The 25,563-nt window shown below is 34.9% G+C and overlaps 1 protein-coding gene across 3 annotated transcripts in view; it reads left to right on the top strand.

Moving 5' to 3' along the window:
- Positions 1 to 25,563, top strand: part of SYT14 (synaptotagmin 14) — a 91,877-nt gene that overhangs the window by 19,506 nt on the left and 46,808 nt on the right. The window contains exons 3-4 of one of the 3 annotated variants that reach the window (XM_074817975.1): positions 7,151 to 7,315; positions 13,715 to 13,933. In XM_074817975.1, the coding sequence (XP_074674076.1) occupies positions 7,151 to 7,315; positions 13,715 to 13,933 (384 nt within the window). Of the gene's footprint in view, positions 1 to 7,150; positions 7,316 to 8,591; positions 9,541 to 13,714; positions 13,934 to 25,563 lie in introns of those variants that run through there. The other 2 variants (XM_074817973.1, XM_074817974.1) reach the window with 2 other exon arrangements.

The raw sequence follows: 25,563 nt of genomic DNA, 5'->3' as shown, positions 1-25,563 counted from the left end.
TAAAGTGTTGAAATACAGGTGGCTCATGTTGCATGTGCTTGTAATTTGTAGCAGAGAGTGTGTAAACTTGCTGTATAACAAAGTGCAAGATGCAGGAGAAACAAACACATAGGAAGGAACATCATCAGACTAGCAGTATAACAGGTATTCAACATAATACGCTGACAAATGTAGCCCTTAGTAGTGGGCTAAGTTAAGGCATCTGCTGCAGAAGAAAGACAAAATAACAAGTTTGAATTGATGGGGGCAGCATCTTTATACAGAAGAGTTTCAGTTTTACCGTTGCCTATATGTAGCTAAAAAATTAAAAACATTAATAGATGAGATTTAATTGCATGCTTTAAATTGAGCTAAAACACTTTTTTTGATGCTTGTTTTGGTAAAACATAAATAGGTCAATTCGTAGCAATGAATTACATAGTTTCAGTGTTTTATATGAGAGGAAGAAGAAAGATGAATACGAAATATAACAGGAAGCATAGGAAATAAGTTTGGAATTTTGTCTCTTGACATGTTTAATAAAATGTTTAGAGGGAATTCTGAGTTCATTGTCATTGATTTTTAGCAGAAACATCAGCTAGTCCATTTTTGTGGTAAAGTTCCTTCTGGTTTTTATATGGGAAAGTATTCTAAGAATAATAGGAGCTGCCACATAGAGTTTATCTTGTTTGTAAAACAGTGCAGGTAGTCAGGAATTTAATTTTTTAAGTCTTCTAACACAACACTGGATAAAATTTTGCCCCTTGTAGGTGTAGCATTTTGTGTAGGTAAACTAGGTTCTATTTACTTGTGATTGCTTCTTCAACTACTCCAGCAAACAGGAAGATAATAATTCTGCTAAATTACTGTGAAATATTGTGTATTGAGTTTACCCTGTCAGAGAAAAGCTGTTTAAAAAGAGCTGTTTAAAAAGTCTTAGGTAGCCTTCAAGTTCAGTCACTTCTAGAAAAGAGACCATCCAATGTAAGTAGTCATAAAAGAAAAAGATATTTACATATAAACTGACACATAGAAAGTACAGTTCTTATTCCTGTTGAGTAATCAGTCAGACCAAAGTATTTTACTTCCGAGCTGACTCTGAGGTACAGAGGGTTTTGTTTGTTATTTTTTTGCCATTATGACATGAGTTGTTGGTGAGAAATAAATATGTGCTGTTTGGAGATAAATAATTCAAGCATGGAGAAAAGGCAATCAAGGCATGAATCTTATTTTGTGGTTCAGTAACCTGTTCAGCTTTCTGAAAATATGTTAATATCTTGTGCAAGTTGGAAAGTTGGTATGAAATGACAAGCAGCAGTGAATAGCACTTGAATGAAAGTATTTTTGAGATCGACAGCACAGGTTATTTTCATGTAATGTCAAGATGTAGTGGTGTAAAAACTAATAACTAAATAATACTTCTTCAGGACTAAATACAAAACAACAGTGCTGTTTATTTAAAAGAATTTAAAAGGCTAAAATGGCTTAGATCAAGTTGTATAAAAAAAAAAGGGTTATAAATAAAAACAAGCCTACATTTTTCATTTCAGATGTTTTTGTGCTAGGATCTTAAAGGTAATTGAGGTTCTTTGGATCATACCCCTAATTTGTGCACAGAAGAGATAGTATAGCACTTGTAAATGAATAATTAAAACATCACTAAGATAACTATGTGGCTTTGTACATTACTAGCTAAGTGAACAGTATGATGTGGAGTGTGAGAGTTCCAAAAACAATTGACTGGATATTAATGTATTTGGTGGGTAGATACATATTAAAAACATTGAATGCTTTTTAATATGTCTGAGGATTTTTGTTGTTTTGGTGATATTTTCTTAAAGATGCCATTTTCTGAAGAGTTTGAAGCATCTTTTGGAAAATAAAAGTTGTTTAATAACAGGGAAGTTATTATTTGAGAAAGAGATGCTAATTTGATATGTAAGATGAAGAGATGGTAAGTTTCTGTGTTCTTATAATTCTCATTCTAGTGATGATAATAATGAAAGTGAATTAAAGTGATGTTAATGTAATACTTCTGTAATGACTATAACTTTCTATGCCATTTCCATAGTCGGCAATTCAATTAGTCTTAATAACTTTGCAGTAAGACATTTGTTCTTTTAGTATTCCTAAAACTGTGTAACATTGTTATGAATTTCAAACATTCATTGTTGTTTTTCTTAAGAAATGAGGATAATTATGAAGTTTATAAAAGTAGGACATTTGAATTTGAAATATGACTATGAGAAGGTGTTGCCTTTCTACTGCTCCGTAATTGTAGAAGAAACCACTGGGAACCTCAGAGTTTTTAAAATGCTTTGCATGGTACAATTAATGCCCAAACCAATCAGAATTTATAACAACGTGTTTTGAATCAAAATAATTCTGGTGCTGCGTGTGGCACAGATGTATTTTTATATGCAAAAAATAACTTTTTTTTTCTGTCTATGAAGTGTAACTGCTTGACACTTCAACTGTGAGAAACTAATTGAAGGATTAATGTGATATATAAAACTATTCATAGATGGGAATCTGTATGCATTTGCATGTGGAAAATTGAAGTACAATTTTTTTTCCTGGCTTTATAGTGGTAATATCTTAAAGGATTTTAACTTGATAATATACTTAATCTGTGAACAAGCATTTTAAGATTCTTTACATGGGATGCAAATTGATATGGAAATATAATTTTCAAGTCCTATGTTCACACTGAATTACATAAATAATTAATTAGTCTTGCTGTAGCTAAAGTTTCATTCTTTTTGTAAGGTATCAGTCAATGTTTTTTTTTCACTCCAGAAAGATGTCATCAGATACTGTGTTTCCATAGAGAACTATACGGTTTGCATACAGTGACTTTTTAAACTAATTAGTATCTGGGAAGTACTCGAGGGGGGGAAAAAAAAAAGTATGGTGTTTTCAAGTTGCTTTTAGGTTGTGGTTAACCTCCTTAAGCACATATTTTGATGGATCAAAGCAGTTTTGTTTGCTGAATATAAGTGTAAGTAAAAAAAAAAAAAATATTTAAACCTACAGTTTTAAAAGATCAAATGTGAAATACTCGAAAGTACACTTTTTTTCTGAAGGTGTTGTACAGTTAATTACCTTATTAAAACATTCACTGTCCTTTCTTGTAAATCACAGAACGACTGGAATTCAGTTCAATCCCTTACTCAAACCAATGTTGACACTGAATTCGGGCAAAGTTACTTAGGACAACCTGCTTCAATCATAAAGCAATTATCCTCATAGATAAATGTCTGTGGTCCCATTATCTTTATCTGTCTAGTCTTCCTAATCTGTCGTCTTTTTCTGCCTTCACTTTCCAACTTGTTCTGTGCACTCCATCCTGATGTTGCACCTTCTTCATAACTCATACTTTCCATTTCCTCACTGGACATCATTAACTTGTGCCTAATTGCCACCTTCCACTTCACTCTCACTTTTATTGGTCCCTGTGCCCTGGTGAATCACAGTTTATTCTTCTCACCTTTTCTGCCACTGCCTCTGTGTTTTGATAGGTGTTAGAACTGGAAGTTACTGAAGAATGAGGATTTTCTGCTCTTGGCCCGGTTTCTAGTCTCATTTGGGTCAGGAACAATAATTAAAAGAAAACTGGATGTTGTTCCAATAGCCCCAGACATTCTCAGTTATCCATATGCAGTCTTGGGAGGGGAGGAAGCATGCCTACTGCCAGCAGAACCTTGGGAAATTTCATCTGTTAAACTTTGAGGTTAAAAATGAATATACACAAACTGAGGCTTTTGTCAAATCTCAGATCTTTCCCATATTTAGGAAGATTCCATGAAAATGGTAAATGGACACCTGACAAATTATAAATGAACACCTGACACATGACAATTTTCATTGCTCTTGATTGGGGAACACTAGGGCTTTTAAAAAAAAATAAATTAGTCACCACTATAGTGGTAATTTTTTTTCTTCTGCTCATTCTTGGTCATGGCTTAACTATTTTTTTTTGATCTTAAAAACAAGCAAAAACGCTTCAGTGTGAGGCAGAGTTGCCATAAACTTCAGCTGTAACAAGTGATTTTAATGAAATTATGAGCAACTCCAGACTTGTGAAGGGAATATCAGGTAATCTTAATAGGATGTGCAACCAAGGTCTTCTGTGAACAAAGAGATTATTGTTTCTTTTCTTCGTTTTGTTCATGATAATGAAAATATTTTTAAAAATGTTTTGGCTTCCTTTCCTCTCTGGTCCAGAATAGAATTCCATGTTTCTCACCTGGTTGCTTTGCTTGATGCAGCAGGATATCTCATCCCGAAGGACTGATGAGGAACTCTGTAACTTTATGGTTCTTTGTGTTTCTGTTGTACTGTCTGAAATTGAAAATACCATGTGCTTGCTCCTCCCTGTTGCACTGTTTTATTCTGGCCCTATTAAGCAGTTATACTGTGTTCTTATATTTCTTGTTCTTTCCTGGACTTTAGTGGGTTGGAAGGCGAAGGTCAGATTTTTAAGGTTTCCAATTATTTCTAGCTTTGCCTTCAGTTCTTCAGAAGACAGTGTCCCAAGCTTAACTCAGTTGAGAGTTGATTATGTTTTTCCTAGCTTTTCTGGTATGATCTAATAAAACAAGAAAAAAATTTCCTCAAGTTTGATATTGACTAGAGGTTCTAGTCTAATTGGGGTTTCTGTTTTATCCTTTTGGGACTTCTTTGGTTGCCATTCTGATATTTCTTTAGTTTTCTTTTTGTCTGAAAATTTTCAGGGTTTTAGGCACAATGTTATGTGATCTCTTCTGGTCAGAGATAAAAAGTGAAGCAAAAATAATTTTTGCAGTTTCATATAGGTCTGGATGTCCAGCTCAAAACAGAAGTGCAAATCTGACTAATTCCTTTTAGATGATGGAAGGTGCATTTCTTTTGATCTTTTCCAGTTTTTAAAACACACCTGTGTAATTATTTAACAACAGCACCACAAACACAAATGACTCCTGTCATCCTGCAAAACAAACTGAGGAGGTTGTGGAACTGCATGTGTTTTCCAGTCAGTGCTTTTACATAGATGTATGAGCCCAGATTTACAAAGGACATATGTAGACTCAGAGAATAATTTAATTTGGAAGGCTTCTGGGAAAGTAATTCGCAGTTCAGCCCCCTGCTCAAAACAGAGCTAACATTCGAGTTGGATTCTGTAACCGATCTAGGCAATCTGTTCCAGTGACAAACCCCTTTTATTCTGGAATTTTTTCCTCTCATGTCCAACTGGAATTTTTCTTGTTGCTACTTCGGACTCTTGCCTCTTGTCCTTTTGTCTCTGAGAATGCAGAGTCTGTTGCCAACTTTTAATCCCGCTCCTTTTTACATAGTAAAAGATGTTGCCACACAGCATTATACTCCTAAAGTGAAGTGCCAAGATCTTGGCAAATGGAATTCATAAATCTGATAAATCTTCATAATTTTTTTATAAATAGAAAAAATTCAACCCCCAAGAGTGGGATTTATGGTAGTGAGTAGAGGGACACTTAGTCTAGCAAAAAAGACAAGAGGAAAGAAAGGGATGTATGAAATCCTAGCTTTCATCCAGATGAATGCATCTGTGTTCAGTCCTGAAAGATGCAAATCTGTGTGTTGAGGCCACAAAAACCACTCTTAAGTGTTAAGGTGTCTGTTACCTCAAGGTTTTACTCTTCCTCTTTAGAATGCAGGTTTGAGATGTAACTGATATAAGAGGCTATAGTGTTTATTAACTGATCAGCACACTACTAATAAACCAGTTAACAGATTAATTAACTAATAAACATATGACTGAATCACAGTTCTATAATGCGTTACACCATTGTTAATTGCATGCAATTATTGAGTTCTATCACTTTTTTCTTATAAATTGCACCCAAATGTTACTTTTTAGTTCTATAACCGTTCACTTTAACCTCCCACACTACTTAGTAACAAATTTGCATTTCTGTCACTGTTAACTCCTCACATCAAGTCTTTCAGATGTAGACCCAGTGGAGAGTCCGGTGAGTTGCCCAAGGGGCTTCCTTCTGACATCCTGGCAGCCTTGGTTAATAAAGCAGCTCAGCTTCATTATAGTCTGTGGGCATCTGCACTCCTTCTGTCAAAGATCTGCCCTCTCTTGTTCTTGAACTGCTTTTGTAACTTGCTCGTTATTTCTTATGTTTCTAAACCCTCTTTTTTTGCTGCCCTTCTATATCTCTTTCTCTGCCCGGTCTCCTTTCAAGTAAGCAAGTTGGCCCTTAGTTACTCTTTCCCCATTGGTCCAATTTGCTATATCCATTCCCAGATTTCGTATTTCTAAAACCATATCCAAGGTAATCTTGGCTTTAAATGGTATTACTGATGCTGTTACTTAGGTACAGATAGACTTGCAAGATTCTAGCCCTGCAAAAGATGCCCGATACTCCCTTTCAGTTATCTGCTTAATAGCAATTACATATCCTTATTTTATATACTTTCTAAACACATCAGTCTACTCCAGCCTTTTTTGCCTCTACCTTGTTTTGGTTAAGTATGCTTTATCTCTATTCCACTTAGCGCTCTCTTGGTTTATATGCAAGTGGCACATGTACCAGGGCAAGGAACATACCATTATGTGCTTTTTCTTGTTCTGTTTTTTGCTCTTTGCTACTTGTCAGGGAGCAGTGAGGGCCAGCTGGTCCCGAAGGTAAGAGGAGTCAGGAGCTGAGCATAACAGGTCTGACAGAGGGAGTGGCCTCATCAGCAAGGGCTCAGTCCCTCCCCAGCAGCACTATCTCAGAGTTGGCCCTGAGCCCAGGTAGCCAAACCTCCAGCCCCTTCCAGGAAGGGGGGATGCTCTTAGCATCCTTCCAGTGCTCATGCTCTCAGATGTTCCATCAAAAATCATCAGCCTTTTGGCATCTGCGGATAATATCCCCATTTTCTGCAGAGATCTGTCTTGTTATGGGGTCCAGTACTCTGGCAGAACCTCTTGCTCACAATGTCAGTCCTCCCTTAGATTAGGACCAACTACTTTTCTGTTCTTTGCAAAGATGATTAAATATTAACCCAGATTTAAATGGTGGTTTTTTAGTTACATCTTGCATATATATTTGGAACTTTATTAGTATTTATTAATGATCAATTCTGATAAATACTATAGCTTTTACGAGTTAAACTTTTACAGGACTTCTAAAAATGTGTTTCTTTCTGTTTCTTTTAGTATCTCCTGAAGCAATTGGATTCCTGTCTGCTGTTGGGGTGTTCATTATTCTCATGTTGCTACTTTTCCTATATATTAATAAGAAGATGTGTTTTGAAAATGTTAGTGGTTTCCCAGATCTCGATTCAGGATACACTACAAGAAAGAACTCACAAGATAAACTTTGTAAGTATCTGAAATATGGTGTACTAAACTTAATTATAAGAATGGACGTTTTTACAAGGATATATAAAAATACACAAATAATCACTTTACTCAAGTGATGAAAACACACAATGTTGACTTTTCCCGTGACTGTGCAGTATGGGGAAAGGAAGAAACCGTTGTATTAACAAGCCACAGAAATTCAACAGCTATATAACTGAAGAGTTGACATTTACTTATGGGAAGATATTTCTCTTTCATTATGAGAATACACTTGAACATATTTTAAACATTCCATAATTGTGTATAATTAAATGTTCTCAAGTAAATTTGTGAATGGGGTTATTTGGTTTTCACTGTTAAAATCCTTCACTGACCTTTTGGAGAAGGTCTTGCATTTACACACCTGGAAAATAATTTTAAAGTAGTAAAACATTAGAAACTGAAGATGTCTTATCTCTGACTAACAAATTATTTCTATACATTTTTGATAGAACAAGGTCTTTAAGGATAATGTGAAATGAAAAAAATTAGACCTCAAAAAAGATATTGAGGGTTGGTAAAATAACCCTTTTCTACTTCTGGACTGTGGAAATTGAATGGGCTTTGTTAGCTGACTTGAGAGGAAGGGACAGGCACCAGAGAACAATGGAAAATTTCAGAGGTTTTCTTCCCTTCTGCCTCTTTAAAAGGTGCAGCTAAATTTTTATTTTCAATTTTCTTGGAGACGGAAAAAGTTCTCCCCCTGGAAATGAAGTCTGTCATCTTAACTTTCTTTTTGCTACAAAACAAGTCTTCATGTTCTGAAATATCTTACCTTATGTAAAAGACAACAAACATTTTTGGGGTGAAGAAGTCTCCATGATGCGTGTTTTTGTGCAGCTATTATGTTAAAAGCTTGTTTTAGCGTGACATTGATGAAAAGACATAATTTAAACGTCTCACAACTTCTTCTTTGCAGGTTAGAATAAAAAAAAGTATTTCCACCTCACACAGTTGTCTTATTTCTGAAAATAATGAATTTCATTATGGCTAGTTGATGCTGCAGTTGATGAAAGACTATGGTTTTGCTGGTTGATTGTGGCTTCATTTCAAGATATTTGCTTAGCTGCTTGCTTATTATTTTCAATGCATATTGAATGGAAAGAGTGAAGCTGCAACTTCCCCTGGTAAATGTATTGAGTTTGAGATAGCAAAGCAAATAGCTCTGAAGTTGAACTTGGAGAAATGAAGTTGATCTGTTCGTGAAACAGAGGACCTTTCAGTATTAAAAATTGTTGCAGAATAGGTTGGACAAATGGCATTTTTCAGAAACCTCCACCAAAATCTGAACCTTCCCTCTGTCTCTTCTCTGGTCGACACGCTTAGCAGTGCTGTGGATGATCTGACCAGTGTTGTCGGAGAGGTTGGCTACAGTGTAGCTGATTCAGTAACAGAACAAGTCACAAGCATGATAAATGGCCTTCGTGCAGAAGATGAAAGCTCCAAAACACAGGATGGTAAACCTGTGGAAGGGAGAGAGGAACATACACCGTCATTAACTCACTCTCAAGAAACGAATATGAAAGCGAAGAGAGGTACTGCAGAACAGAGAGAGACTCGTTATTCTAATTCAATAGATTTTGTAAAAAAAGATACAAGTCAAGATGGAGTATCTGACCATGTCGTGGACAAAAACCAGTGCCAGTTAAAAGGCACAGATAGTAATAATCACTTAAGTGATACAAAAGTGCCTCAGGATTCAAACACTGTAGGAGGACCTTTTAAAAAGGAAGCAGTAGGAGGAAATGAGTGTTTTGTAAATGATAAGTTCTTGGAGGACAGTAACCTGAAAAGTAATAAATTTACAATGGAGCAATCTACTGAGGAAGAAAATAATTGCCTCCATGCAGTATCAGATAATTCTAAGAATCATTTGCATAGGAAAATCAAACCACAGTCACCTGGAGTTGATTTTAAGGATTCTGAAGACGTGCACGATGTGAATGTTCACCAAGCTTTAGAAACAAAGCTTGTTGAAGTGGGGAAGCAAAAGTTATCAGACTCCAGCTTGAAGATGCACAATGACCGTCCCAATTGCGTTAATGAAATCAAAGAAAAGAAATCTGAAACCTTTTTTTTGAGAAAAGGAAAATCCGTATCAAAGGATGAGGACGATGTGTCAACTACAATTGCAATAGTGGGTAAAAACGAAAACTCAAAGAAATCAGAAAGAGAGCTATGTAATAAGAAGACAGCAGGAAAAGGTGAGGAGTCCATCAGCAAACTGCATTCTTCAACCTTTCCTGAAACTTATGATACTTCCTACTTTTTTCACCTAATTTATACATTTAAATAGTGTTTCCTGTGGATGAAAGTAGGTCTGTGTTGTCCATGCTTCATTCTCTAATTATGTTGCTATTTCTTGGAAGTTAATTACTTTTTAAAGTATTACTTAAAGGAACTGATTAATAAATGCCTGTCCTATGTTCTAACTTTTCTTTTTCTATATACAGTTTTTCTTACCTTCTCTGCAGTGCCTTGTGTGGTTTCTGTTGAAAACTATAATTAATACTGGAAACGAACACTTGTTCTATAAAAGTGGTTTTTATTTTATGTATTTTAAAAATATTGCATAAAACGTGATAAGATAAAGAAAAAAAAACTTCTGTTACATTATAGTAAATCTTCAGAATATATTTCTGGGATATGCGAGTTAATAATTTCAAAACCCAAAACTCAATGAAAAGTGGCAATTAAGTGATTGTAAGTATAGAAAGAACTGAATGAAGCTTGTCTTATAGTTGTAGTCTTACAAAGAAAACCTATGTGTTGCTGATATGGATGCTGTGTGTGCCGTCTTCAACATCCAGTCTTAAACAATATGACAGTGGAATTGCAATGATAGTTTGTGAACAAGAAGTAAAACCTTGCATTTTTATACAATTGTCTTGCATGCTGTGTAGTGAATTTTTAGAAAGCAACACAGGCTTTTCTGGTGATGCTGTTTCTGTAGAGAAATTAATGGTTTCATAATATAAATATTATTTTTTTTCAGTGTGTGTGTTTTCCCTTATCTGAGAATGTCAGTTATTAGTTCTTTTGGTTTTTGTTTTTTTGGTTTGTTTGTTTTTTTCTTAATTTAAATTTGATTTAGGAGGTGGTTTCCATGTTTATATGATAAACTATCATCTTATCTGTTATTTCTTCACATAATACAATATTTGTAAAGTATATTTGCTATCAAAAATGGCATTTTAGCTCTAATAATAGCTTTCTGTAGGTCAATAATTACACGTGACCTGTGTTAGCAAAATAGTTTTTAATAAGAACATGAATTCTTTTAGGCACGTTTCCAGCTAAGTTATAAAAATGAAAAGAGAAGTGGCAAGGAGAGGCTTAAAACCCTGAGGATTTTTTTTTAATGTGCAAGAATCTATTTTTTTCCCAAGAAACTGAAACAGATTTGTATTGTTCATTTAAAAAATATTTGCATGAATAGTTGTATGTTTTAGCTTTAATGGGGTTTTTAAGTCCTCTGAAGAGGTCTTGTTTCATGACTCGTAATGCCAGTATACCTCCTCATTCTTTTTCTTTTATGCTAGGAACGGGAGAAAAAATATCTGGTATCACTGAGAACTACTGGATGCTTACAAACATCAGTGTATTATTAGAGGCATAACTTTCAGAACTTCTTTCAAACATGTTGCTACCATGTTTTAACTATTCCATTCTTTATGCAGACTGATTAATGAACCTAATTTCATATTTGTGATACATTTCTTGTGATGATAAATGATGCATCTAATACCGATGTCTGGTTTTACTTTGTGTACCAGCTAAGGAGGCTCCTTTTTCTGGGCAGCATCTTGCAGTGAGTTTGCTAGCCAGAATATATCCTACTTGGTGTGATATTTTCAGTAAGTGATCAGTGAAATTGAACTTGCTTTATAGCCATCCATACAACTAGAAGAACCATATCCGTTACACTTGAATTAAAATTGATAGCCTAAAGTTGCAAGATCTAGTTGCTCATTAGCAGTCTTTTAGGGCACCAGTTTTCCTATAAATACTAAATTAAGATTACATACCCATTGCATGTAGAGCTGGTAGCACTGTCTGCAGTTAAGGTTTCCTGACATTTTCCATTTCAAGACCATATTTTCAGTTTCTTAAAACTGTGCCAAATTTGAAATACTTGGGATCAAATTTGGCATGCTTTCGTTCTGAAATATCTTTTTCTGTTTTTTTTTTTTTTTTTAAAGGTACAGTTTAAAATCTTTAGCTGTTTCCAGGAATAGAGTATGGGGAAAACATGCTGGTTATCTGTGGAAAAAATTAGATTTCACATCTGCTTCACTGAGATACTTTGGCACCTTTGTATGTTGAAGTATGTACTTGAAATGTGGGAGAGCACTTTTCCCATGTCAGAGTTGCCCATGTTCTTCTGTGAAAAAACATGTCAGTTTGACCAAGTTGTAAATCTTTGGAAACTTTGTTTTTTGAAAAGGCGTAGTAAATACTTTTTATCGTTTGCTTGTTAAATTCACTGGCCTTCCCATGTGCACTTACATGCTTCACTGTAGGGGTGGAAGAACAGAGTAGGTCTTATCCTGCTTTTGATACTGACAGTTACTGAAAGACACTGGAAGTTTGAACAGAACTGAGAGTAAACATGACTTATGTGAGGACAGAAACTTCCTGAACAAATGTGATATGATGCAAGTGGTAGACGGATTTGAAGTAGAATGGGTGACAGCTTTGGAGAGAACTGATAACATTATAGGAGGGTGGAGAGTCTAAGGGTGAAAGACTAAGGTTACATGAGTAGTTGGTTAGATGCAAGTAAAGAGAATTTGGGATTGAACAGACAGAATAAAGAGGAAATCCCCCATGAGAGACCAAAAGTGGGTACTTGGAGCAGGAATGTGGAGTATGGGGCTGAGAGACAGTAACTTATGATAAGGTACTACTTGTATAAATGTAACTTTGCAAAAGATGTCTTACCTAAACTTGCAGCATAGGCTTTTCTGTATGAGTACCAGGGAGAAATAGACCTGTATGGTAAGTGATTTTACTCATCTGCTCTAGAGGCTTACCTGATAGTGGAAAGGAAGGACCTCTGTAGTTGGAAGAGGCAAACACTTGACTCTGAAAGAGGCCTAGATCGCTGGCATAGGTTGAGTTACCTAAAATTCAGCCATTTTAAATTAAAGTAAGCTGAATCCCTCGTTTAGTCAGAATACCCAGGCAGAGGCATGAGACTGACTGTGCCTGAAGGCAGAGACTAATGGGAGTGGAAATGCAGAACCAGAGCCAAGGGCAGGGATTGGGAGGAGGACATAAAAGCAGGGAGGGGAGAAACAGTTGAGTGTGGCTGCATAGCATGTTAGACAATATTCCCTTTCAGAATCAGGAGCTGAAAAACAGCATTATGGACATGTCAGAGCTCTGCTGGTAGTGGAAATCCATTGGCAAATCATACACTGTAGTCTTGCTCATGGAGTCGTGGTAATGCTGACCTTTATTGAGTTTACGTGAACTCTTTTAATGCCTGTTGGAGTTTGAGATCTACAGAATGTCTGCATGGCACGTTAAATTTAGACAGAAACCATTTGAGGTTTGGAAAAGGGAGGAAGAAGATTTCCTTTTACTGAAATAAAAATGCAGCTGAATCTTTGACTTGTGGGAGCTTCATACTTGAGATGTAGTTGGAAGAAGTTGGCCACAGGAGTGGGCCATTATAGGAGAACTGGTATAAAAGAATTAACTAGATAGATTCTTTTGTGCAATTTCTGCTGTTGCCAGATGTCTGTAGTGAGAATCTGCATTAATTTCAGTTATTGAACAAGGGGCTGTTTATTGTAAGTTAAATAAAATTGTGCATGCAAACATCTTTCACTAGCATTTGCCCATTTGCTATTGTGAGTTTAAGCACTACTGACATAAATATCCTGAGACGATTTTGTTGTAGGCTTCTCTTTGTAAATCAGTTTCATTTCTATGTTATACTCCATGCTCATAGCAAAAATCAGCTGGGAATGGAGGATCAGGAGCTGCCTTTTTGATGTGTTAGGTATCTGCATGTAATATTGCAGCAGTGTTGGATTTACTTCACATAAATTCTTTTAAGCATTTTCTTAATGAAGGGTTTCAAGACCTTCAGTGTATGCTGCCTTATATAAATTGATCCATTTTCTGTTGAATAAGATTTATGTTTTTTGGGGGCTTAATGATCTTTCAGTTTTTCTAGAAAATAAAAATAGCTCTCATCAATTACAAAATCATGTAATACTTATCATTGCGACAGGATTATATTTTTAAACTATTACAGAAATTTTAATTGAAATAGCTTAAATATCTTCAATGATAACCTCTTATGGTTATTTTCTTGTATGCTATTTTGAGCTGTAGTCGATTTGCTTTATTTTATTCAAACAGACAACTCTTATATGAGTAAAGACCAGCATGGTTCATCATCTGAGAGTGAAGATGAAGCACTGGGTAAATATCATGAGGCCTTGTCTAGAACCCAGAGTTCCAGGCTGCCAGTGGTGGATGGCAGACAGCAAAAAAACTATATATGGGAAACCAGACAAAAATATAGTCCCCTGTCTGCAGAATATGATGGATACAGTAGTGAAGCCTCAATAGATGAAGGTAAGAGTGATTTAAAAGCATTCCTTTTATTCCAAATTTCAGAATTATGTTCTGGATATGTAAGTTTTAGATGAGGACAGCTTGACTGGCAAATAGTCAATGTCTGCAAGAAATATCCAGATATCTTTTATATTTGTGCATGCTCAAAAAAAAAAAATGGCTCAGACTTGTGCACATTCTTCTGGAAATACTGCAAATGATATCTTGTTATATTAAGTTTCATACAATTTAGCATTAGTCATTTGATTTTTTGGGGAGTTTAAACTGTTTTGATTTAGGAAGGAAACATGGTAACTCTTGATGAATTCTGTGGTATTATAAATACAAAGAAGACCTGTTATTCCACTATTGATAAGCTGTCATAACAGCAAAGTAAATGGAATTGGTTATTGGTTACAGTGCATATGGTCATTGCAGTGTGCATTACTGGAATGTTCTGTGTCTTTTCTTCTCTTGAAATCACAGAAAGAAATTATTACAAAGATTAGATTAATACAATTTTTCCATGGCCTTAAAATTTGGATGTAAACAATAGATGTTTTCTTTTGTGGTATATATTTCTTGATTTTAAGTTAGGGTGACAACCTGACATAGAGGCTGAGAAGTTTGCTGTCAATATTTTGTCGATATGCTTTTTGTGTGTGAAAATAGCTGTACGTGAGAACTGTGTAGCCATTTTCTAGCATGAAAAGTAAGCTTTTGTTGAAGTTACCTAAAAGTCAGATTCTAATATAGATGTTGTGTTATAGTAAGTTATTTGTTGGTCTCCCTTTAATATGTTAAAATGCAAAGGTTTTTTAGTGATTGATATTTTCTAATAAAAAGTGGATGCATGTAATTAAAAGATATCTGTCCTTAAATGTTCTATACAGTCCAGAAGTGCTTAAAAAAATTAAACTTTCTACTATGTGATGTAATTCAATTATATAAAAGTCTATTTGCCACTGAAATTTGAAATTAGTGTATACTTATTCTTGATTCCAAGTTAAGACACAAAGGACATGAAAGCCATAATTGAATAAGTTGCAGAGTAAGAAGGTTCTTCTCTGATCATCAGAAATTTCAGTTCTTTCCTTTGCTGTTACATCGTAGGAATGCTGGGAGTCTGAGTTCCAGTGAATAGGGAAGGAGATGCAGAAGTGATGTCAGGTGCTAAAACACTGTGATGGAGAAGGACATCAAGGAGGAGGGGATAGTGGAAGTATGATGCTTGGTTTTTATATCTAACTGAGATCTATCAACAGTGTTGGGGGGGGGGGGGGGGGAATATGAAAGATAAAATACTAATTTTGTGTATACTTTATGTCACTGTTGGGAAAGAATGGTGATGTATATTAACAGGAGGTGGAAGACTCAGTTGTATTTATTAGCAGATAATACCAGATACAAATTATACAAGAAGACTACTTTCAGATACCCAGAATAAAGTATTTGTCTCTCTTCAAACTATTGAGGCCAGTTGTTGAAATAGTCCTAAAATAATTCATGTTGAAAGGAACATGTGACATTCCTCTATTTCACAATTGTTTAGAATTTTTTTTATCCTACCTAGTTCATCTTCTGAGTGAGAAGCTCATCTGAGCTTTTTACTTTGGCCCTATAAGACTTAAGTTCCAAAGGCCTTGTTGTAGCCTGTATCCAGTTTGTTTTCATTTGGTTTTTTTAATAATTGTCTTCTTTATCATCCTCTCAGATCATCAAAATTCATAGTCATTGACTTTTATCCTCTTCTGGGGAATGAGAACTCTAGTCTGGAAATCTATATCATGGTTAGAATCTAAGATAAAAGAACCCTATTGGGAAGTTCAAGTATTGCATCAGGAAAGTTACAATTGTTTCCTCTCTCCTTTTTTGTGTTTTTCTTCTATTGCTAAAGATATCTGTAACCAGCTGCTATCCCTTCTCAATGCTTTTTCCATTCAGGAAGCTGGCTGGATGTAAAACCCATTTTTATATATGCACACACATATTCACTCTAAAATTAGTATGCAAATTTGATTTATTATAATGAAAGAACATTCAGGGTTTGAAAAAAACCCACTTTAAAGCAAAAACTATGAAAATATTCTAACTTAGAAAATTTTAAATTTTTAACCACGTACTTCTGCTTGCAAAAAAACTTTAATACTGTTAGTATTTTGCTTTTGCTGCAGCTTGTGAGAGCATTCTCTTCCCACATTTTACAAGGAGTGGAGAATCAGCAATATTATTTATTTGGTAGCCTGCAATCATTCTACGTTTTCTGTAAAATGCTTGCAAATTAGACTGGTGATTTTGTTTCATTTTTGTAATCCAGTAATCTCAAGAAAATTATGTTCAATAATATTAGAAAGAGTTTTGTGGTATTGGATATGGCAACAGATTAACAACCTAGTAATTTTTACTTTTCAGTGACCTGAAGGTGGCACACTAGAATAATTAGAGCTAGTACTTTTTATGTTCTTCCTGAATTATTTCAGACATAAAAGGATCTTTGGACAATGATAAAAATGTGTTAGAACAGAGGAAAAGACAGAGTATGCCTTGTTATGTTATATGATCATTACAGAGCGAAAGCTGCCCGACCTAGAACTTTGATGAAAAGAGAAGTGGAAGCCTCACGAGGGAAGCCTGCAGTCAAAACTGAGAGACTGGTTATCGCTATCAAACAGTTCATATGTGTTCAGAGAAGCAGTTCACTGAGCAGTTGAGGTTAAAAATGTCCGATTCCAACTTTCTAGATGTTTCAGTGTCATTTTTAAAAATTCAAAGCTTTACTGTTCCTTAATCTTGCAAAATAAATCCGTAGAAGTCTGATGCTATAGGAATCCTGAAATTTTTCATTAAATACCTGGTTTTTATGACCGTTGAATTATTTTTATATGAAGTGTGAAGACAAATGATAGAACCATTTTTTGATTGTTTGTAGTGGAGGGGGAGCAAGCAGTATATTCCTATGTACTTTATTTAATATGAGAAACAATTGTCAATATATTTGACTTTGTGTACTTCTGTTTCTTCATATGTACTTTATCATTTCTACTTCTGAGACTTAAACGTTTCGGCTGTACTTCCAGCTTAAGGCACCGATCAGCCCATATGTTGAGCAGGACTTGATAGTGTTACAGTGAAGTGATGAGAGGAGAGAATTCATTTTTCTCTCATCTCTGTTTCCCTTCTACTCATTGCTAGTAAATCAGCCTCTGATGATATCATTAAAAATTTTGTCAGAGGTAGAGTAATATGAACAATGAAAATTATATTTCATTTTTGGAAAATTTTGTATTATTTTCTCTGCAGCAGTTAATCTGTCACATGTTGTATCTTGCAACAATGTGCTGTGTGTTTTCAAAGGAGTCAATAAACAGTTTTACTAATAACTGTTTACACTTCAATCTTCACTTTTTAAATTTGTTTAGATGTGTCTGCACTTAACAATGCACACACAAAATTTAACAAGACAAAAATATAATCTTTTCTTTATTAATGCACCCTGTAAGTTTTGCTTGCATTGCAAAAAACATGTATAATATTAATATGTTTTCATTACTAAGACCATCGAAACTCCTGATCATATTATTTTAAGGTTCACTTATCAATTACATAATTAGTTTATTACATCTTTTCTGGCTACATGACTCTCAAAATGTTTTATTCTGAAGCCTGAAAATGTGTGTGGTACATTTTCACATCATTCTTTTCTCCTCTAGATGGCCATATTAATCTTTCTTTTCAGCATATTTATATAGAACTGACATGGCATTTTGTAATGCTTTTAATAGTTAAATGAAGAAAGCAATATATTTTGTGGGGTTTGTTGGTGTATTTCGATGATGGAATTTTCTAGTAGCACTTCAGTTCATTCTTTGAAATTAACGTTTTTAAATTTTGGTTCACAAATACCTGCTTATGACCAGTGTCTGATCTACTTTATATATTTGTATAGTGCATTTGATGCACTTAGATTTTGATGAGTTATAGTATATATTTTAAATGGGGGAAAAAAAAACTATGTTGTGCTTAGATGCAAATAATTTCTACAGATTCCATGTTATTGTAGATATATAACTCTTGCAGTGAGCTCCTCATGGACAGCCTTAGTTCCAGTGTATCTCTAAAGGAAAATCTAATTCATTAGAAAATCAGGATGATGACAAATATCATCATCAAAAGTAAAATGGTACAGAATGGAAAAACAAATGGTACAGATGGCAAAGTAAAATGGTACAGAAGATAGGTTTACACCTGAAATTTCCAACTTTTGCATAAGAGACCCAAAACTGTTAATCACAGAAGAGAGAAACTTGCAGAATTATAGTATTTCTTGGTATCTATGTGTGGATTTAACCAGGTCTTTGTGCTTAGGCCCAGAGTTCTAGGGCCAGCTCAAAGTTTGAGTTCTTATTTTTGTGAACAATATTCTTTGTGTTCTTTCTCATGTTATCCAGTAAAGTATGGCTACTGCCTGAAGTGACCTTTTTTTCCTTTTCCCTGATACATATCCTGATAAAACTTCCTTTTCATTTTTTATCATGTGCATCCTCCTTCTTGTATTATTCCCTACCATTTCAAATGCTGTTATTATCCTGTCGAATATGCAGTGTTGCTTTTATGTGCTCCAATTATTTGTAATATTTTGGAAGAGGGGATTAATATAGGCTGTGGCATTACACATCTGTTTCAGAAAATAAAGAACAAAAGTAAGGAAAACAAACACAACAAAAAAGCAAAATTAACACCATAAGATTTTTCTGCTAACAAGATTATGAATTGAAATAGTGATCTAAATAAGGAAGTGTACAAACTTTAAATTTAAAATTGGCATTATTCTTTGTACTTTGATAATTGGAAATATTTTTTAGCATCTCTATTGTTGTGATCTTAAATGGACCATGCTTTCTTAATAACTTCAGTTTCAGAAAAACGTACAACGGGATTAAACTAGCCTCTTTGTCTCCAGTAGTGGCTACTTCCTGAACTTTAAAAACTCAGGTGTTATATAGGCAAGTTGTTTTGTCTTTGTTATCTCTATAAGCTTCATAGGCAAGTACAAAACATTTTCTTTAAGGAAGCAGTCCCTTAAATTCCTAAAAATTGAGGTTTTTAAACTTAGGGATGTTAGGGTAAATATATCTAAGTTACAGTTTTGCAGGCAGATGTCAAAAGATGTAGGTTCTTCTTTGCTTTTGAAATCAAGATTCTCTGAATCCCATGAGATGAGCAAGGTAGAAGAGGGGAAGAAAATAGTTTGGGTTTTTTATAGCTGAATTTTGATGTTCTTAAAGCATGTCTTGCCCAAATCAACTCTTTAACAGCTGTGCAAAATTCCAGATTAGGAAGCAAGCAAGGGGGGTTGATCCCAATTCTGAGGCAAAGTAACTGACAACATGATGGAAAAAAGCAGTAAGCTCGCTTGCTTACTTAGCATACTCAGATGTACTTTATTTAGCTATAGTTTACCAGTTCCATACAACCACGGGTTCTATCTCCAGCCTATTTTAAAGTCTTTTTTCTAACTTCTCAATTGATAAAGCCCCATGGCTGAAGACATATTTGTTCAGAGGCTCTATTTCTGAGATTGGCCCAAGTGCCTTACATTTCACAAGGTTTTTTTGAAACATATGGAAGCACTAAAAGACTGCAGTGAGAAAACATAAGTTCTCTCAAATGAGAATCTGCTGCTCTAGCAGGCATATGCTACTGGATTTTATCCATCTTTTCCATATTGTGAAGGTAGAGTATGATGTTATTTTTGTAGTTTATCTTCTCCACTTTTATTCTTCTCTAGGCTTTCGGCACTTTATGTTGATGTGTCTGTTGGACATATGTTTGCCTTGCTCCTCAGTGTCAATCTTTGCACGTGAAGGCGACTGTTCTTCTGGAATCTCTTGGATCTGATTCTTTATGCAGCGTTTTGCCTTTTCTTTCTCTCTTGTTAGTTTTCATGTCTTGGGAAAAGTCTCTTCATAGAACTACTTGAAGTATATCTAGAGATTTTCTTTCAGTATCTTCCCAACATGAACACCAAAAGCTCTTTCATAAGCACCTCAAAACTGGTATACAGGTGAATCTCCCCAGTTTGTTAAAGCAACCTGTGGGAGTTTTCCTTGGTAAATACCTTCTGTAAAACAGGATCCTACTTCTTCAGACCTGTCAAGCTAAGGTGAAAGCCACTGGACAGTCTGGGAGAGGAAGAATGGACCACTTGGTGAATCCCATGATAACTGTATATTTTCCAGTTTAGTTTCTATTGTTATTCCTTGCATATAAGTAGATCTATTTTCAAGCCAAGTGTGAATGAAGACTTAATGTTTCAAAATTGTAGAGCGAGGGCCTCAGTATGGTTGTATTGTATTCAGCAAAATAAGGCCACAAACATCTTTCAGAATTGGTCTATCTGTCCATACATTTCAGATGCTAAGAATTACGGGTAAAGAAGATGGCTTACGTGAAATAAGAACTGTCAACTAGTATTCAGACTGGAGGACTGAAAGCTCAATTGAATACTGTATCATAACTTAAATAGTTATTTCTCTTCTTTTTGCTCTGATGTGCTTTAAATAAATTACTTAGAAATACAATGGAAAGAGTATTTAGGAAGAAGGTGTCCACCTGTTTTTCAGTGATGTGTCTTTATCAGGTTACCTGTGAGATTTTTCTGGTATAATACATATTGGAAGAAAATACTCTTTTTGGCCTGCGCCTTTGCACAGACCTAGGGCTTCAAATAGTACATTCATCAAGATACTTTGAAAGGGTCTTCAGTAAAGAAACGTAAGACAGTTCTTAAGTAATCTTCAGAGCAGTATTTCCCACATGTTTCAGAGTGTATTTTGAAAGCTGAGTCATGTTACAGCTATGAGATATTCCATACTTGTGTATCTCAGCTGATAGTACTTGTGTACTATCAATTGAAATTATCCTTGATGCACTTTTTAGAGATTTTTTTTTGAGAGAGAAAAGAGGGATATTTTTTTTTTAAATTACAATATTTCTTTAGTTGATTCAGCTTCCTTATGCTTGTTTTCTATTATGTGGGCATCTACCCTTGACACTTTTTATTTTAAGAGTAATTAAAAATCTTCATGGAGTACAGGAGAAAGTGCAATGATGCAATACTAATGATACAAGGTTCTGATCCCTGATTATATTTGTCTGCCTCTTATTTATTGGTAAATTGGAGTGAGTCTTCATTGGTTCCAAGCCCTTAAAAATTAGAGAAACAGAATTTCTTGTGGTTTTGAAGCCTCTGGGGAATGTAGCAGTTCCATCCATAGCTGTATCAAGGGAATGTTTTAGGGATAGTTTTGTGTAGTACAAGAGATACTTTGATAGTTCAGGGATCTGCAGAATAGTGTCCAGAGCTAACTCGATTTGTAGTTTTTGTTTTGTTTTTTTTTTTTTAAGAGTTTCAGAGTAGCTTCTTAGTACATTATGACAGTCCTCTATTGTTCTTCCATATAGTGGAAGAGAGTTCTGTTAAGTATCTGAAATTATGACGTGTGTTTTCCAAAAATATAGTCAACTGAGCATTGTAGAGACTAAGGTGATTTAAAGATTAATTTTTGCTCCGTCTTTTATTCAGTTTTATGGAATTCAGGTATTTTTTACTTCCCAAAAAAGAATTACCCTTTGTCTTTTGAAAAGTTCCTGATAGCAAGGAACTTTTCATGTAAGTAATTCGTGTATTAGGCTATGTTGTGGTTCTGGTTCTTTACCTGCATGAATGCCAGACAGGTATAGCGTTTACAAGGTTGGGAGACCGGGAATGGCCAGAATTCACAGGTAGGTGTAGAAAGTACATGTGTAATTCACTATTACTTTTGTAATTTTCTTGAGGAATATTACGGAGGTGGTAAAATATAAACATGAGATTTAAACGCAAAGGAGTTCTGTGTCTCAGTTTAAACACAGTTTGGGAGAGAATGAATTTGCGTTGAGAACTTTTGAGTTTAAAAGACAGATAGATGATATCAAAGTTGTGCATAATAGAAGGAAACACATGAAAGTGCTTGATAGAATGAATTTGCGTAGTTCTGAAATCATGGATTTACCCCATGATTAACAGCAGCGATGCTGGAAGAAGATTGTTGAAGCATGCATGTCATCTACTGCTGAGAGGAGAAAACTAGAAACAAAACTCGAAGTCAGTGATGATGATAAGATTTTCAACAGGAAAATTCCTTTTCTGGCTGGACCAGCTCCAGAGTAGGAAAAACGGCTTTTTTTTTTTTTTCCTGATGTGCACAAGTGAGCAAAGCAATCTCAGAAATCAGGTTCCTCCTGCCAGCATTTTGAAGTCTTTGAAGAAATACCCTTTGTGTTGAGGTGAAGGCTTTCAAGAAAGTCACCCTTAGCAGTGTGATGTCTCTGAAGCGATGTAAGTCATACATTAATAATTACAGGAAAGTTTCCATTTTATTGTAAACCTCCTATTTTAATAAGTCTCTCATCTACTTGAATCTGGGGTTTATGAAAGGATCAAGATCTGTCATTAGCTGGGAGAAGTTCACATAAATATTTGTGGCTGAAATAGTTCCTTGTGGCATTGTATTTGATATAGATGTTCTACATTAATAAAATGTAGAACTGATATGTGATGTAAACACAACAGGTAGTACTCTATCAGCAGAAAAGATTAATTCCTTGATGAACTTAGTGCTTTTGCTGATTCCAAGAGTTCGCGTTGAAAACTGGGTATTTCTTGTACTAATATGATCTAAAAGCTATTCGGTATGGGCATTCTTTTTTCTTGGTATTACAGTATTATCTAGTGATACAGGGGACCAGTTTCTTTGATCTTTATGTATGTATACCATGAGACATGGCTTGTTCTGAAAGACCCCCACAGAATGGACAAAAAAAGGTACAGTTTTTGTCAATCTTAACCCTAACTGCAGAGATCCCATGGCTCTACCATGGAATGAGTGGCTAAGAAACAGGATTGAACAGTAGACTGGAAATCTCTGCATAGACAATTTGTTAGGTGCATTGGAAAAAGGAATTCTACCCTGCATACACCCAGTACCTGCTGAGAATAGTCATGCTACATGGTCAGCGGAATGGAGCGGTACTTGCTACATGAGAATTTATATCTGCTTATCTGTTCTTCCTCCATAGCACCTGTGGATAAATGGTTCATTCTTCTTACCTGTAAAGGTTAAAATCAAAAGATTTTTAACTCTAGTCAGAGACTAATGTTTGCCTCCCAGTTGTGCTTCTTCCTTCTAGGTTAAAGACCAGTTACCATTAAGACTGTTTTTTATAATCTGATCACGTTACATTTTAGCTGTCTCTCTGGTAAAAGAAGAATGACAGGTTATTTTTGTATCTGAACTCTTTGTTTTGTTACCTAGTCAGTGTAGATTATTTTCCTTATGCATATGTATCAATTTCATAGATATGCTATAAGTATATCATAAGTATTCTCTTGGAATTATTTAATGAATGTTTTGTCCTTGTATAAGATGAACAATGTTACCATTTTTTATCTAATAACATGTATTTTATTGTTAGGATGACTGTTTTCATAACTACTTTAATTGTGTATATTATTTATTGGGACTGTATCCTGAGTAAACAGCGTGAAATTGTGTCTGTAGCTTCTATGGAGCAAAGATCCATCTTTTTTTTTCTTGTTAAAATAAGGTCTAACATGCTACTTACAATACTTTTGTATTATAAAATTGTCCTAACTTTTAGGAATTATTGGAATATTTTCATTAGGGAGAAAGGGAAAGCATGATCTTACGCAACTTGAAGTCCTTTTTTTTGGGGGGAGGTGGGGTGGGTGTTGGGGTTGTTGTTGGGGGGGGGGGGGGGAATGTGTTTGCAATTACCTTTCCTCCACTGTATTTACATGTAAGCTGGAAATAGATCCATTGCTAGTGTTGTTGCCATGCTTCTGGTCATTTCATTGTGGCTGAAGGTAGAATGTGTGTTGGTGCTGCTGTGATGGAATCACAGTCTCATGAAAGCACATAGGAAAACTCAAAGGGAAAATTATTTTGTTATGGAAATTCTGATTCCAGTCCTTAGAGAGAAGCTAGCAGACATGCTTAAGTGGGTATAAGATTTTCTGTGTGGAGTCATCTATGCCCAATTCAATGAAAGCTTGATCTTTAAATTTGTAAATAGGAATTCTGCTACATTCACCCTCTACACCACTTAATATTCTGCCAGCATGTGTTTTTATGTATATATTTGTACATTTTGCTTAAAAAAAAGAAAACAAAAATTACCCAGCTCTCTATTTGAAACCTTTGCTCTCAGTCTTGTTGAACCATTCCAAATTTTGTGCTTAAAAGTGTTTTTTAAGAGATTTTCAGTTATCGTGATTTTGTATTTGTTTTAATTTTTAAAGAAGATTTATGACATTCCTTTGCAAATATATCAATTTGTCAGATAAAGGTTAAAAATTAGATACATTTTATTCATGTTAAAGTCACACCCAGCTTATTTAAAGGCAGCTTTGACTTAGTGTTGCAAGCCTGAGGATATTGATTTGAATTATGCATGACTGTCTGGTATGCAGTTCCATTAGCCTGCTGGATGGATAATGTAAACATGTTCAGAATTTTAAGTATCCTATATGAGCGGCAGGTTAAAAATAGAGCTGATAAGAGCATGTATATCTGAAAAATCCAAATCTTGGAGAATGAAACTACAAAAGGTTCATCTCTTCAAGAGGCTGACTTCAGGTGTGATGTTCTTTTCTTTGAAAAGGCTCAGCCTGAACAAATACAGTTTATGCGTGTGACTTGAACAGGTGACACAATTGCTGTTGTTTACTGCAGAGAGTTGACATCTTTACCAGAAAACACACTCGTAACCGAAAGGTCAGGGCCAACTCTAATCTTTTGGCAAAAAGGAGGGGCAGTATCTGTTCTTGTTTAAATTGGTCAAGATTAACACTAGTGATTAGACTGATTTCTTCATATCTTCAAGGAATCTTGTTTAGAATGTTACTTGATTTTGCTCAAACTTTCTGTGGCTTCCAGTATCTCATAGTTCTTGTTTTTGTTATGTCTGATCTGTGTTTGGTTATCTCTGTATTTTAGCAGTCTGTAGTTTGGTAGTAGGTATAATGATTTAGGAAACTTTGGTTTTAAATCCTTAGCACTAAAACCACTGTGTTAGTAAGATTTAAAACAGATAATATCTTTTTAGAATTTTGTCCAGTTTTTGCTGTGAATTTTAATAGGAAAAAAGACAACTTTGAAATGAAAAGTACAATGCCATCTATGTTACATTTTATTAAGATTTGTTATACTCCAAAGTGTTTCTGTTGCATATGTAGCATTTGTGGCAGTTTGAGTTGAGTGAAAATAAAAAAAAAAATCTATTGCACTTATTTTCAAGATCTGATGGATACAAACCAGAAAACTACTCTAATTTTGCAATAATTTGTAACTACCTTCTCAAAATTATTTTGCTTGGAGTGCTTCATATTTGGCTATGTTCAATTCTGTACATAATGCCAGGATGGAGCTATTTTTAGATTAGGAGAATAACGAGAGAGAATAATGATGTATTTTCCCCAGAACTTACAGTGTTTATTTGCTTACATCTTAGTATAGAAATAATTGCATGAAAATTTGCAAGTATGACTTAAAAGCTTTTCTTGAAGATGAAGTTGATTGTACTACTCT

The sequence above is a fragment of the Strix aluco genome, chromosome 3, assembly GCF_031877795.1.
Source record: "Strix aluco isolate bStrAlu1 chromosome 3, bStrAlu1.hap1, whole genome shotgun sequence".
NCBI classification, from domain to species: domain Eukaryota; kingdom Metazoa; phylum Chordata; class Aves; order Strigiformes; family Strigidae; genus Strix; species Strix aluco.
This window is presented reverse-complemented; position numbering and strand designations above follow the sequence as displayed.